Source organism: Diadema setosum, chromosome 18 (genome assembly GCF_964275005.1).
Source record: "Diadema setosum chromosome 18, eeDiaSeto1, whole genome shotgun sequence".
NCBI lineage: Eukaryota > Metazoa > Echinodermata > Echinoidea > Diadematoida > Diadematidae > Diadema > Diadema setosum.
Genome location: NC_092702.1, coordinates 31679301 through 31693929, shown reverse-complemented (window position 1 = coordinate 31693929; position 14629 = coordinate 31679301). Strand labels below are relative to the sequence as shown.

The 14629-nt window shown below is 38.5% G+C and overlaps 1 protein-coding gene across 1 annotated transcript in view; it reads left to right on the top strand.

The window, feature by feature from the left end:
* LOC140241454 (exportin-7-like) overlaps positions 1-14629 on the top strand; it is a 47628-nt gene that overhangs the window by 17823 nt on the left and 15176 nt on the right. The window contains exons 7-14 of the mRNA XM_072321183.1: positions 67-210; positions 955-1081; positions 2635-2708; positions 3745-3864; positions 5060-5206; positions 5614-5850; positions 6610-6733; positions 13964-14069. Of these exons, the coding sequence (XP_072177284.1) occupies positions 67-210; positions 955-1081; positions 2635-2708; positions 3745-3864; positions 5060-5206; positions 5614-5850; positions 6610-6733; positions 13964-14069 (1079 nt within the window). The remainder of the gene's footprint in view (positions 1-66; positions 211-954; positions 1082-2634; positions 2709-3744; positions 3865-5059; positions 5207-5613; positions 5851-6609; positions 6734-13963; positions 14070-14629) is intronic.

Here is a 14629-nt window from a genome sequence, read left to right as displayed (position 1 = left end):
TGTTGTCGGGATGACAAATAGTTCTTGCCAAAATGTATTCATGGGGTTTTTTTTTTCTGCCTCCAGCCTGACAACATCCGACCTTTGACGAAGCACCGAAAGATTGCCTCATCGTTCCGAGACACCATGCTCTTTGAGATCTTCAACATGGCGTGCAACCTCCTCAAACAGGCCTCCAAAGGGGGACTGGATATGCAGGACGATGGCAAAGTCTGTATTTACCGGCACCACTCTTGAGTAACACCACTACTGCATCTGTCCTGGCATACTAATTTTCAGTGCCAGTCACTCATTTTTGCTGATCATTTCTGTGCATGTAGCAGGGCTGTTTCAACATTTTTCACTACATAACTCAACAAATTCCCAGGATGCGTGGTTGAAATAAAAACCGCATGGCAAACATGTAGCAAATTTTATATAGAGATCACCATAACATTTAAATTGAATACTGACAATATTTTGGATCAGAATTTCAGAATTGATGAATGATAAGCTTCAGTATTATTATCTTGAAACAACAGATAAAAATATTGCATTAATTGAATTACATGTGCAGCCTTGACAGAGGTCCTTGCTCTTTGGCAACCCCTTACTTATTTTATTTCATGCAATCATTTCATTTTGCATATCCTTATACACATTATACCAATGAATATCTTTCTCATAAAATGCAGTGTAAATGCAGTAATGATAATGATGAGATGGTATTACGATCTAAATGATAAATATTTAGTCAATCCTGATTCTGTGTTGTATGTTCCCTGTGTCTATTTCAGTTTTTCGTATTGTAAGAAGCAGCGTACATTCATACTCGCAATTGCATCATACAAAATCTCAGAATTAACAAAGAAATGGGAAATCAATGTTGGTATTTCCCCTGCTGTACCTATGAGTACTGACTCCAGAAAGAGTATAGGTCACCATTAATCATGTATTTCCTCATACTCCTTGCAGCAACAAGTGATCAACCAACTCCTCCAACTGGCTAAAAATTGCCTGATCTTTGACTTCATCGGGACACTAACAGATGAGTCATCAGATGACCTGGGCACAGTGCAAATTCCAACAGGCTGGCGTTCAGGTGAATAGTGCCTGTTAAGCCGCAAACATGGCAAACAAATGAATGGTCCTGATAGTAAAAGTAAAGTCAGTGACAGTACCAATGTTCGCAAACAACCACATGTTTCCTCCTCGTTTCATTAGAGAAACATGAAATGATGTCTGTCTGTGATATGGCAAAAATGATTTAAGACCCTGTAGCATATCATGGTGTGGAAGGCTGGCACTGCACAGATATATATGAAAATCCCCGTAACAAATTCTGTAAAGCTTTATCACTGATCTCGGTGTAAGTATGTACACAGCTGGAAAATCTTGGCTGGAGTCTACTGTTATCGACGAGTATACGCTTCTATGCACATATCGGCTGAACGATGCTATTTGTGGTTTTTGATTGTACCCCGGTGGGCAGCGATTGAATAGGGCCACCCTTGAATCCCCACACTTCGGGTCTTTTGTTAGTAATTTGGACAAATGCGTATTCTTGAGGCGTAGATTGAGTTTCAACATAGTTAGCGCTATTGACAGTTTCAAGGATAATCTTTTTGTTTGAAATTATTCTTCTCTCAAAATCTTTTTTTTTTCTATTTAGATGGATCAGTAGTACAATATCACTTTTCCGTTGTGCATCTGTGCTTGCAAGAACTTCGGGATTGTGTGATACTCTGTTAAATTTTATGGTTCGTGGATGTTGGTTCAAACTGTTTAGCCTAGACTGACATTTGCTGGTACATACCAAAGCCTTTACGTTTGTCTCAAAACTGAAATTTTACACCACAGCTAGGAATGATGTGAATTTTAGTGTGATAGTAACATAGGAGTGGAAGTGAAATGTATATCCACAAATGCATATTTTGAGATTACTCTTATTCATGGCATACTGTTACAGGTATTTCACTGGGAGCATATCGTTGTCTTTTTAAAGGACAAGTTCACCTTCATTAATATAAGGATTGAGAGAGTGTAGCAATATTAGTAGAACACATCATTGAAAGTTTGAGGATAATCGGACAATCCGTTCAAAAGCTATTAATTTTTTAAGTTTTTGTGCAGTCACCGCTGGATGAGAAGACTACTGCAGTGTATGATGTCACATGCGTACAACAATATAAGGAAAATATAAAGAGAATTTCACAAAATTTCATGTTTTGAAAGAAGTACACATTCCCTTGACTCGTTACTGACATTACGGTTATGGGTAATATTATTCCCATTGTCTTTAGAAAGAGGCAAGTCAAGTGCTCTTTTATTATGCGAAAAAAGTGAAAATATGTTGAATTTTCTTTATATTTTCTTTATACTGTTGTACTCATATGACATCACAGGCCTTAGTAGTCTCCTCATCCAGTGGTTCCAACACAAAAATTTTAAAAATTCATAACTTTTGCATCAATTGTCCAATTTTCCTCAAACTTTCACTGATGTGTTCTACTAATATTGCTGCATTCTCAAAATCCTTATGTTTATGAAGGTGAACTTGTCCTTTAAAGTGACCTCTTAAATTTTACAGCTCTGGAAAATGACTGAAACATGCTGATTGTATTTATGATACCTGATTCTTTTTACTCTTCACAGCTTTCCTTGACTTCAGTACAGTACATCTCTTCTTTGATCTCTACAAAGCACTGCCATCTTCGTTGTCTCCCACAGTAAGTTGACCTCCATGATTGATCAGAACGCACAGGCATAGTGTATGCACCAAGAGAAATACAGGGGAACTTGTGTCATTGTTTTGTGCCCTCTTGCACAACTTGTAAATGTTATTAAAGATTTTAAGATATGATGATAGAGAAGATCAACACTTGCAAGTGATCAACAAATTGCCCTTCATCAGCATAAATAAGTATCTATTATTCAGTGTTATAGTAGTAGCAGTGACAAAAAATAAAAAACAAAAAATCATGGGCCTCCATACTCGATTAGAATCCAGTCAGTGATCTCCTTATTACTGGACAGGTGTCATATCTACTGGACTAATGAGATTTCTCTTGACAGCCAGTGCTGGTTCTAATCCTCATAGCAGCAAATACCATGTATCTATTCAAATTAATGAATTCTTGCATCAAGTTGTTTTTGTTACAATTGATTGACAAATTTCCGGTCTTTGACGTGAATAAGAGTATGTATACCAATGATTTTTATGCCTCCGCCACGAAGTGGTGCCGGAGGCATTATTTTGTCATGGCTACTGCTAAAACAGTGAATAATCCTTGGTTAGGTCGATGAAGAGCAATTTATCCATCAGTTGCAATGAAAAAGAGCAACACTTGTTTGTTTTAGTATGTCAGAACTTTCAATTGAAGAAGTGTATAAAGAGAACGATGGTTGGTTCGGATTGGGGAGGTGGATGAACATGATGATAGATTTGAAGGGAATCACCCCATACGCCATACGATGTGGAGAGGCTGAGTTGCCATCTGATGAGCACTTCATGATTAAGGCTTTGGAATTCTGGCATTTTGACACTAACCGCATTAGTGAACCATACAAAGGACACTTGGCTGCCATTCAATAGAGTTATCCCTTCTGGTTTAACTCTGTAGGGTTGGAGGAATGTCATATAAGTGCACAATACCGGTTTTGTGATATTGTGTGTTTTGAGTGACCGCAACCAGATGATACTGTCTTTTTTATGGGAGTTTTATGAATCTTTTTGTGTTTCCACCATAATTCTTTTGTCTGCAGGCACTCTCATGTCTTGTCCAGATAGCATCTGTGAGGAGATCGCTTTTCAACAATTCAGAGAGAGCAAAGTTCTTGTCACAGCTAGTCAGTGGGGTCAGAGGGATTTTGGAGAACCCACAGGTGAGATGTAATGTGTGTGTCTGTCTGTCTATCTGTGTATGTGTGTGATCTGTTACATTTGAAATTTGTCCGGGTGGATCTTGGTACTAATAGCTCATTCTATATGTTTGGAGCTCCAGTGGCACAAATCAAACTTCAGTTGTTAAAATTAAGTGTTTTTTTTCTTTAACTCTTTATGTGCCTCGTTTGCACATCCGACTGAGTTGACGGTGTGCCAACCTCGCATATTCTGCTCAAACGCACAAACCTGCCCAAACCGATCGATAAATGGCCAAATTCCACAGTACAATGAAAGCGTTTCTCACAATTCAGTTCTTCTCATATACAGCTTGCATTTTATGTGATGATTGACCTGCAGGCAGTTTTACCTACTGGATTTGCCTGTAAATTTTAAGTTTCTGTCACTGTTTTGTGTGCAAAAGTCATGTATTTACAGTAATGTGTAGCTACAGGTCATTTGAAAGAAAAATGATCATAGATTTGTCATACAATCTACATCAAAGCAAGGCATGGTATTTTTCTATACAACATTGCTCACTATATGTCCAGCTTTTAACAGAAATGTATATAAGTTACATAAGATTTGAAAAACAATGTTTTCTCAAAGCATAACTGCATTGGTGTCTCAGAATAATGTGGCACACAGGAGGTTTCCACCATGGCACTTAAAGAGTTAAAGCAGATAGGTCATAAATCATTCTAGTCTTTCAAGCTGATCTATAATTGTTTGAATCTAGAACTCTCCAGGGCAGTACCCCATACGTAAAACCCATGCACCATGTAGCACTACATCCACTGGCTCTCTCAGATGAGAAAAGGAAGATCATTGTAATACACCCATCATTTGCCATGCTGTGGCATCCTCAGAAGTGGTTGCAAAGGCATTGATCATAATCCAATTCTTGGAGCATGTTTGCTTTACTCAATCCTTCAAGATCATGATGGTACAGCAACTGCATTTATTATGTGATTTGCTGATCTCAGACGAGTGATGAAACTGCTGTGGAAATTCTCTTCTTTGGATGGATTTGTAGTGGGATGGTGTTTCTCGCCATCTGACTGTTACTAGACCAAACTAGTCTTTTTCTTCTCCAAGCACAAGTCAGTTGTACATTTTAAGAGAAGAAAAAAAAAAAACCCACAATACTGACAGAATTGTAAAATATTTGCAATCTCCTCTGTTTTATCCCCTCAGGGTCTTTCAGAAGCAAGCAACTACCATGAATTCTGCCGGTTACTGGCAAGATTAAAGTCAAACTATCAACTGGGAGAACTGGTAAAGGTGGATGACTACACAGAAGTCATAGCCCTCATTGCAAAGTTCACGGTATCGAGTTTGCAGGTGAGTCTGCTCATGACAGTCTAGTCTTCAGTGAAACTGTCATATGCTATATATGTAGCAAATCCAATTTTCTGCAAATTGGGACTTCCTAACAATTTTTTAATGGTTAAATTCGCAATCATGGAGTACAGCAATGAGTGGAGGGTTGTACATGTGCACGGCACATTTATGTGGGGATCAGAGCATTTTTTTTTGGGGGGGGGGGCATGTTTCAAAATTGGTGAATAGCACCCAACTCTTGAAGCTTGAGGAAAATATAAACTCCGCAAAATACATGCTGTATACAGTACTTGCTACAAATGTGTTTTAACTCCTGTTCAAGTAGAGGGAAATTATGATATCCCATTATGCAGTTAGAATTTATGACTGTCTAAAAGGGTGACTCTTCCCATCCCATCTCTCTTTAGGCCCCAGTGTGGCAGTTTGCACCCAACAGTATTCACTACCTTCTGACGCTATGGCAGCGGATGGTGGCGTCGGTACCCTATGTCAAAGCTACAGAGCCGCACCTCCTGGAAGTCTACACGCCAGAGGTCTCCAAGGCCTACATCACATCTCGTCTAGACTCCGTTACCATGGTGATCCGGGATGGGCTCGAAGATCCCCTGGATGACACTGGGATGGTGCAACAGCAGTTGGAGCAGGTACTCCTAAGAGAAAATTTATTACTTTGTTTTTAACTTTTGCAGAGAAGTAGTGCCTACAACAGTAGTTAATCTGATGGTTTTCTTTTAATCTGTGCTTGAATGATTCTTGTTCTGAAAACAGGTGAATGACTTGAGGAATTGTAATAAACTGATGTGTGTAGAAAGGATGAATTGATAATATTGCTGGTCATGAGGTCAAGCGTCAGTGGTTGTAATTTTGTGATGTTGTCATGGTAACTATGATATACTCGTAATTCTCATGGTTTAGAAACGATGATGTAGGCAGAGGCATATCGATCTTCGTTGTGATGTTGAAAGATGCAATGCTTACAGCTTGTTAAGTCAAGAACTGGGGTGAGCTATTACAACTGCTTTTAATCCATGGTCAGTCGTGCAATATATTATTTGTAAAGCATCTTTCACCATTTGTCATCCTCTATGTTTGTAACATTTTGATTATTTTAAAACACTTGTAACTGTGTAAACTAAGAATGCCCAGGTAGATCTCTTAAATGGATACGTTTCACATTATTGTCATTATTATTTACTTGGCTTGTTTTCTATCGTACTTTCTGATCAGAAGGTGGTGGTATGCTTAACAAGAAAACCAGCTGCAGACATCACCAAAAATTGAGGATGTAGAGACTCGTGTCTGATTGTGATAAGTCACACTGTGTTCCTTTTCCCCGAAAAAAACAACAACATATGAAATGTACATATTAGATACATCACACATTTCTTGTGTTGCAAATGCAGCTTTCAACGATAGGTCGGTGTGAGTATGAGAAGACGTGTGCACTTCTCATTCAGCTCTTCGACCAGTCAGCGCAGGAGTATCAGAAGACCTTGCCCTCCAGTGTTGATATGGCCATCCAAGAAGGTAAACAAGTTTGTTCCTACATCCTTCCTTTTCTTTCTTTCTTTTTTTTTCCTTATCGTTTGACATAGAAGGGATGTAACACATGCATGCTTTTGTAACAAGCAGAATGACTCATATACGACATGGGGCTGAAAGACTGAAGAGCGGTCAAGCATACTTACCAACTAGTAAGATTTTATCAGATTCAGTAAGATTTTTTACGTTAAAAATAGCAAAATCAGATTTTCTGTCAGAGAAATCAGATTTTTTACAAATATTTAGATATACCTTTCATGTGTATTTTCTGAAGATTTGACCAAAAGTAATATTTTTAACTTCACTTTGCATTTAAAATAAAATTTTTGTAATCCACGAGTAAGATATTTCATCTTGAAATGTTGGCAGGTATGCGTCAAGCAATGCCAATTGGTTGCCTGTTCCAGCTTACATGGTGTCTCTTTCGCCCCCTCCCTTTTTTTTTAACCAGTAGATTAGGTAAACCTAAAGACCTGGTAGCATTGGGATACTACGGAGTGGGGAGGCTGGCCTGGCTCAATCATATTTGAGAAACCCTTTAACAAAAATTGTGTACATCTTTATCACTGATCTGTTACAGCCAAAGAATCTTACTGGAGTTGACCGTTAATAATGAGCTTACATTTCAAAGTACAGCGTACATATTCGTTGATGGGCTGCACACTAACCCATTTTGTCTACTGGTCCAACCTGTCTGTCGGACCAGGAGGTACCCGTTTTTTCCATGCATTACTGGTCCATTCTTGAAAAAATTTCTGGTCCGACGGTGATTTTTACTGGTCAGGGAGCGTCGGATCAGTGCCAGTGTGCAGCGTTGCTCTTTTTGAGCACACACACTGTCAAGGAATCTTGACTGGAGTGGACCATTACCGATGAGCGTACATTTCGAAGTACATATTCGCTGATGGGCATGATGTGCAGTTTTCGAAAATACTGCGGGTAGGCAAGGCATGAAGATCAATTCAGTCATACCGCCCATGTTCCCCCATGCTTCCGGGTCTTGAAATGGCGTGCCAGTCAGTGTGTTCATTAGTAAACTTGATGTGGTGTAGCCCCCATGGCATAGATCTCATGTCCCATGCTAAGTCCTCTACCCACTATTTAAAAAAAAACTAACATACAAGCAAATAAGAAGAAAACAAATTTAAAAAGTCAAGAACTTTTGAAAGTAAAGGTTCTGTAGGAGAGAGGATAACTTGATAGAGATAGAATGACTGGTTGCAACTCATTTTGGGAAATGTAACCTAAGAGTAAAGATCTTACATTATTGTTGGTGTCCAGCACACAAATGGTTTGGTTCGTATTCATCTAAGTTCATTAGCAGGTTGTACATTGTATGGAAATATGATTATAATCTGACACCATGATAATAACTCTCGGAAGTTCCACAAGGAACTGTTGCACACATACCCCCCCATGCACACACATTATATTTATGGGTCTAAAATATTTACAACATCACATGTATCAATTATTGCCACATGGATAACAGTCATCGTATGTACATCTGCAATACATGTATATTCTCTCAGTTCATTCAAAAAGACTTGAGGCATGTGTCATAAGTTCCAATAGTTTGTTGATTTCAAAGTCATTGAAGATGAATTATGCCAACAGGAACTTGGGTTTCTCCTGACAACAATTCGCTTGCTCCACTACAAAAAAAAAGAAAAAAAAAGAAAATGCATAAATATTGCAGGGCTGCACACTAACCCATTTTTTCTGCCGGTCCAACCTGTCTCTGTCGGACCGGTAAATGCCCCGTTTTACCATTTTTTACCGGTCCGAACAGAAAATTTACCGGTCAACAACGACAACCTAAAAAAAAACATTAAATGACTTGCAAACTTATTTTCTTGTTTTTTATGGACGTACGCCCTTACCCATGTACATTTTACAGATTAATATTCTTTTTTTAAACTTGCATTATTTATTGCACAAGAAATAGAAAAAAAAGATAGGAAAAAATAGAATGTTTGTTTGTGAATTACAGTGTAAAATGATAATGAACAAAATCAGATTGTATCAAATGCGTTTGTGACTTTTTCTAAACATCGGCGCACGAACTTGCTGCGTAACCTGCTCTTGGTGGTCAGTTGGATTGCGACGATTTAATGAATTATTTTAGCTGTGATATTTTCTGATGCACGCGCTACAAGGGGTTCTTTATTTTTCTCCCGATAATCTATTCGCATTGTGCATGCGTTCTTGAAAGGTACACGACATGCAGGGCCGAATTCGCAATCCTTTTTGCGCCCATTTCCACCTCAAATATTAGCGGGATTGTGACGATTTCATAAATTACTTCGGCTGTAATATTTTCAGATGCAAGCACCAAAAGAGGTTGAAAATGTGTCCTTTATTTTTCCCGATAAACTCTTCGAATTTCGTAAGTGCGTTCTTAAAAAAAGATGCACCACATGGCCGAATTCATGATACTTTTTGCGCCTATTTCTACCTCAAATATCAGCGGGATTGTGACGATTTCATAGATTACTTCGGCTGTAATCTTTTATGATGCAAGCGCCAACATAGGTTGAAAATGTGTCCTTTATTTTTCCTGATAAACTCTTCGAATTTCGTAAGTGCGTTCTTAAAAAGATGCACCACATGGCCGAATTCATGTTACCTTTTGCGCCTATTTCTACCTCAAATATCAGCGGAATTGTGGCGATTTCATGAATTACTTCGGATGTAACTTTCTGTGATGCACGCACCGGCGAGAATGGTTGAAAATGCGTTATTTTTCTCCCCATAATCTCTTCGCATTCCGTACATGCGTTCTTGAAAGGTATACGACACGGCCGAATTCACGATCCTTTTTGCGTCTATTTCTACCTAAAATATCAGCGGGATTGCGATGATTTTATGAATAACTTCGGCTGTAATCTTTTATGATAACGCACCAAAATGGGTTGAAAATGTGTCCTTTATTTTTCCCGGATAAACTCTTCGCATTTCGTAAATGCGTGCTTAAAAGATATACGACACGGCCAAAAACCATGATTCTTGTTTTTGCGCCTATTGTTTCCTCAAACTTCAACGGGATTGCGATGATTTCATGAATTATTATTCGGCTGTAATCTTTATGATGCACGGGCCAAAAGGGGTTGAAAATGTGTCCTGTATTTTTCTCCCAATAATCTCTTCGCATTTCGTACATGTGTATACGACACGGCTGAATTCACGATCCTTTTATCACCTATTTCTACATTAAATATCAGCCGAATTGTGGCAATTTCATGAATTACTTCAGATGTAATCTTTTGTGATGCACGCACCAGCTAGAATGGTTGAAAATGCGTTCTTTATTTTCCTCCCCATAATCTCTTCGCATTCCGTACATGCGTTCTTGAAAGGTATACGACACGGCCGAATTCACGATCCTTTTTGCGTCTATTTCTACCTCAAATATCAGCGGGATTGCGATGATTTCATGTATGACTTCGGACGCAATCTTTATGATGCACGGGCCAAAAGGGTTTGAAAATGTGTCCTGTATTTTTCACCCAATAATCACTTCGCATTGCGTACATGCCTATACGTCACGGCCGAATTCACGATCCTTTTAGCGCCTATTTCTACATCAAATATCAGCGGGATAGCGATATGTCATTAATTATTTCGGATGATATCTTTAGTGATACATTCACCAGAAGGGTTGAAAATGCGTTCTTTATTTTTCTCCCGATAATTTCTTCGCATTTGTGCATGCGTTTTCAAAATTATACATTGCATGCAGGGCCGAATTCGATATTCTTTTTGCGCCTATTATTGTTTACTCAAATTCCAACGGGATTACGAAATTTTCATGAATTACTTTTCGGCTGTAATCTATATGATGCAAGCGCCAAAAGGGGTGAAAATGTGTCCTTTATTTTTCTCCCGCTAATCTTTTCCCATTTCGTACATGCGTTCTTAAAAGGTATACGACACGGCCGAATTCACGATCCTTTTTGCGCCTATTTCTACCTCAAATATCAGCGGGATTGTGGCGATTTCATGAATTACTTCAGATGTAATTTTTTATGATGCACGCACCAGAAGGGTAAAATGTGGTTTTTATTTTTCTCCCGATAATCTCGTCGCATTTGTGCATGCGTTTTTGATAACCAACACGGCATGCAGGACTAAATTCAAGATCCTTTTTGCGCCTATTATTCCCTCAAATTTCAACGGGATTGCGTTGATTTCATGCACTCACCAAAATGTGCCCTTTATTTTGTATTTTTTTCCTCTCCTCTGTAATCTCTTCGCATTTCGTACATAAGCTTTTGAAAGATATGAAGCGGCCGGTCGAATTCATGATCCTTTTTGGGACGATTTCTACCTCAAATATGTAAGCGGGACTGCCATGATTTCATGATTTTTTTCCCTCCCTAGTATTATCTCTTCACATTTTGTGCATGCGTTCTTAAAAAGTACACGGAAGAGCCGATTTCGTGATCCTTTTTGCGCCTATCTTCATTATGAGACCATTCTGAGCGAATGAAAATATTCATTTGTGAAATGACTGTGTATAATGAAAATGAACGCAATCAGATCCATTTACAGTATCGCTGAATATCGAATGTGTTTGTACTTTTTCTAAAAATCGACACAAGTAAATTAGTTCTAACATAACTGCCACGCTGCTGCGAAGCCGGGATCGGATCGATCTTGCGTTAAAAAATCATGAGTAAAATGACCCAGAAATGCGTGCGCTTCTATCAGTGCTTCTTGTCTGGCATGACCGCCGATCGCAAGCAAACGAAAAGCAGTTACACTGTACATGCTCTGCATGTATTGCATTGCACGGCAGTGCGTGAGCAGCGCCAAATGCGCAAGCGAGGGCGAATAACTGGTCGACTGCTAGTGCTCAAAACTAATGTATGTTTACTGTACAAAGTGCACCGGTAGACATAAACGAAAACTTGCGTAAAACTTGTTGAACAGTGCGATATCTTGCATTCTGTTTCTCCCTGATCGGGGCTGCTCTTTTTCTTTCTACTGACCCCACCAATGCTTTTTTTTTTTTTACTGGTCATGTCGGACCGGTAACTTGTGGATTTCCTGAAAAGTTACCGGTCCGACAGTGACTTTTACCGGTCTTTGACCGTCGGACCGGCGCCAGTGTGCAGCCCTGAATATTGTCTCATAATGTTTTCGATGTTGGTCTCTTTTGTCAGTTGCCGTGGGCTTGCCAGTTCCAATTACAGAAGTCTTAGATTGGAAATAGTGTACTGAATATCTTTTCACACTTACTAATGATATAATTATGCTACGCAAGTGTTGAAATCTTTTCATTGGTTACCCATTTAGTGTCTCTTACATATTCAAACGTTTGTCGCTCAGTTTTCATTTCATTGTGAAATTGATTCTTGCAACAGGATATAAAACTTATGTTATCAACGCTGCTGTAAAAAGTATTTGTTTGTTTCTTTCAAAGTCTCAACCTAAAAAGAAAAAGGAGAATAAAGAAAAGAGAGAGACAGAGAGGAAGTTCTGTTCATTATTCATATTTTGATTATGAATACTAGTTATCGCTCACTGTTTACCTATGTTAAATAACTGCATTGAATATGACCTTGATATGACTGTGAAGTAAGTGTACTGGCAGCCATTCCACCCATTCTTAGAGATGTCATAAGTATTGGGTACATCTTTAAGTGTCAAATACATAGCAGTTATTGTTGAAATGATTACCAGTATGATACATCGCAGAATATATATTGTACTCATGAGAGTTTTGCAGTTAAGATTTGCATCCATTTGAAATAAGTTTGAAAGGTTGTTCTTTTTTTATGTCTTTTCCTTATGAAGATGTGTGTTAAATGGCCTACAGGCATGGGGAAAAGAAAAACGTGTGGCAAAATATAGAAAATAGACAGAAAGGGTGCCCAGGTGTGGTGAAATTGATACTAAAATTGCTGGGATATGCTTTTGCTTCCAGGGGACCTCTGCTATGGGAACGCCAGCTGTTAAAACATGAAATCAGAAAGCACTGTACAGTCAGATCAGCATGTTGTACATGATATGCTGGCATCTATCGTCAAATCCATGCAGACAAGATTCAGATCATTTTGGTTAGCAAGTATGCAGAGTCTTAAATGTGAATGTTTGAATGCATTTTCTGTTTTATAGAGTTCTCTGGCAATATCGATGTTATGTTTAAATGTAAGGTTTTTATTTATTATTTTAAAAAAAAAAAAAAAAGGTTTCTTGGGGACAATCCAATTCTTCCAACATAAAGTTTGTTTTGTTTCTCTGTCCCTATTTCGTATGACAGAATTATGTTTTTCTGACAGTGAATTCCAATCAGAAGCTGGTAGAGTAAAATTGAATCAGAGGGGAGTCTGAGTTTTTGATCAAGTAGAACCTTCAGAAAATTCAGCTAGAATTAACTATATAGAAAGCTCAGCCCCTGTTTTAGACATAGAAATGTTGGCAAGATAATCATTTCAGACAAATAAATGTTGAACATTTTTTTAGGTTCATAGCTGCTTCTGCTTGTCTTTGATGCGCATGCAATATGGTACTCGGTATTCACGACAGTGATAGATCATTCTGTTTCTTTAAAGTAACCCATAGAAAGAGCTATCAAAGATATTTTTTGGACCTATCAAGGTGAACTCTTTATGCTGGATGGTTTTAATTTCAGATGTTACTGTTGTTGCAAGTAGAGTGCATTGAACCAAGTATAACCTCATCTCGTACTCTTTTGTTTAATCCTTCCCAACACCTTCTTCCCCTCTTTGCTCTATCATCTTGTCCTCCCTTTCCCCACTTTCCAATCTTTGTCTGTCTTCCAATATCACCTTGATTTCTTGTCTGCTGCATGTTATCTACCCCCCCCCCTCCAATTTTCATTTCCTCCTGTGTGTCTGATGTGATCTGGCTGCGAACTTATGCTGTTCGCTGATTCCTCAATACTCTTTACCTCATTCTATTTCCTATACAATTGAAAAACTTTTGCGTGATGCTATTCCTTCCTTTACCCGTCCCTCACTGCTTCTATTTCCATCTTACCATTGTATGATGAATGTTTCTCACACCCGAGTATTGCTCTCTCTCCATTTTGTCCCTACCCCCTTCTTTTTTGTTTGTACACCATATGTTTTTTGTTTCTACCCCTCTGTCACCATTTGATCTTAGTTCTCGTTGCCCCCCCCCCTTCTCGATTCTTGTTTGTTGTTCACTGCATCCCTCTGTGGTCTCTTGTATCTGCGGGGACAGGTCGGTTGACTTGGCTGGTGTATATCATTGGTGCAGTGATCGGTGGTCGGGTCTCTTTCACAAGTGCTGATGAACACGATGGGCTTGATGGGGAATTAGTCTGCAGGTAACTAAATACAAATATGCTTTTTTTTTAACAGTAATCTTGGTATGGAGAGTCCATCAAAGCAATACTGGAGAAAGGGTTCCGTGTACCATTTTTCCTTTTTTTTTTTTTCTGCAGCCAGTTGTTAGGCAGAACAAACAGAAATAGAAAGATAAGGTCTGGATCTATGAAGATATTGATATTTGATTGGAAAAGTAAAGAGCTATGTGTTACATTGTATTCATAAAAAGGCAATAGACATGGGATATCATTATGCAACTCGGTTGTCATGCAACTAGTTTCAGCATTCTTTTTCGTAGTATTGTGGAGTTTGTTTGTTTGTTTTTTTTTCCCTTCAAATGCTGGTACTGGTGAAATGGTGATAGACCTTTTAACATTTACTTGTATGACAAATTTATTTTCCATTGCCAATTACTTCAACACTCAATTACCATGTCACCTGCATTAATTGAACTTAAGCTTCACATATGGATATAGGATCCTGTAAAAATTTGTGTAGATCTGTCACAAGTATTTCTCATTCCAAGTTTTTGCTCTGCTCATGTACATTTGGTTGTATT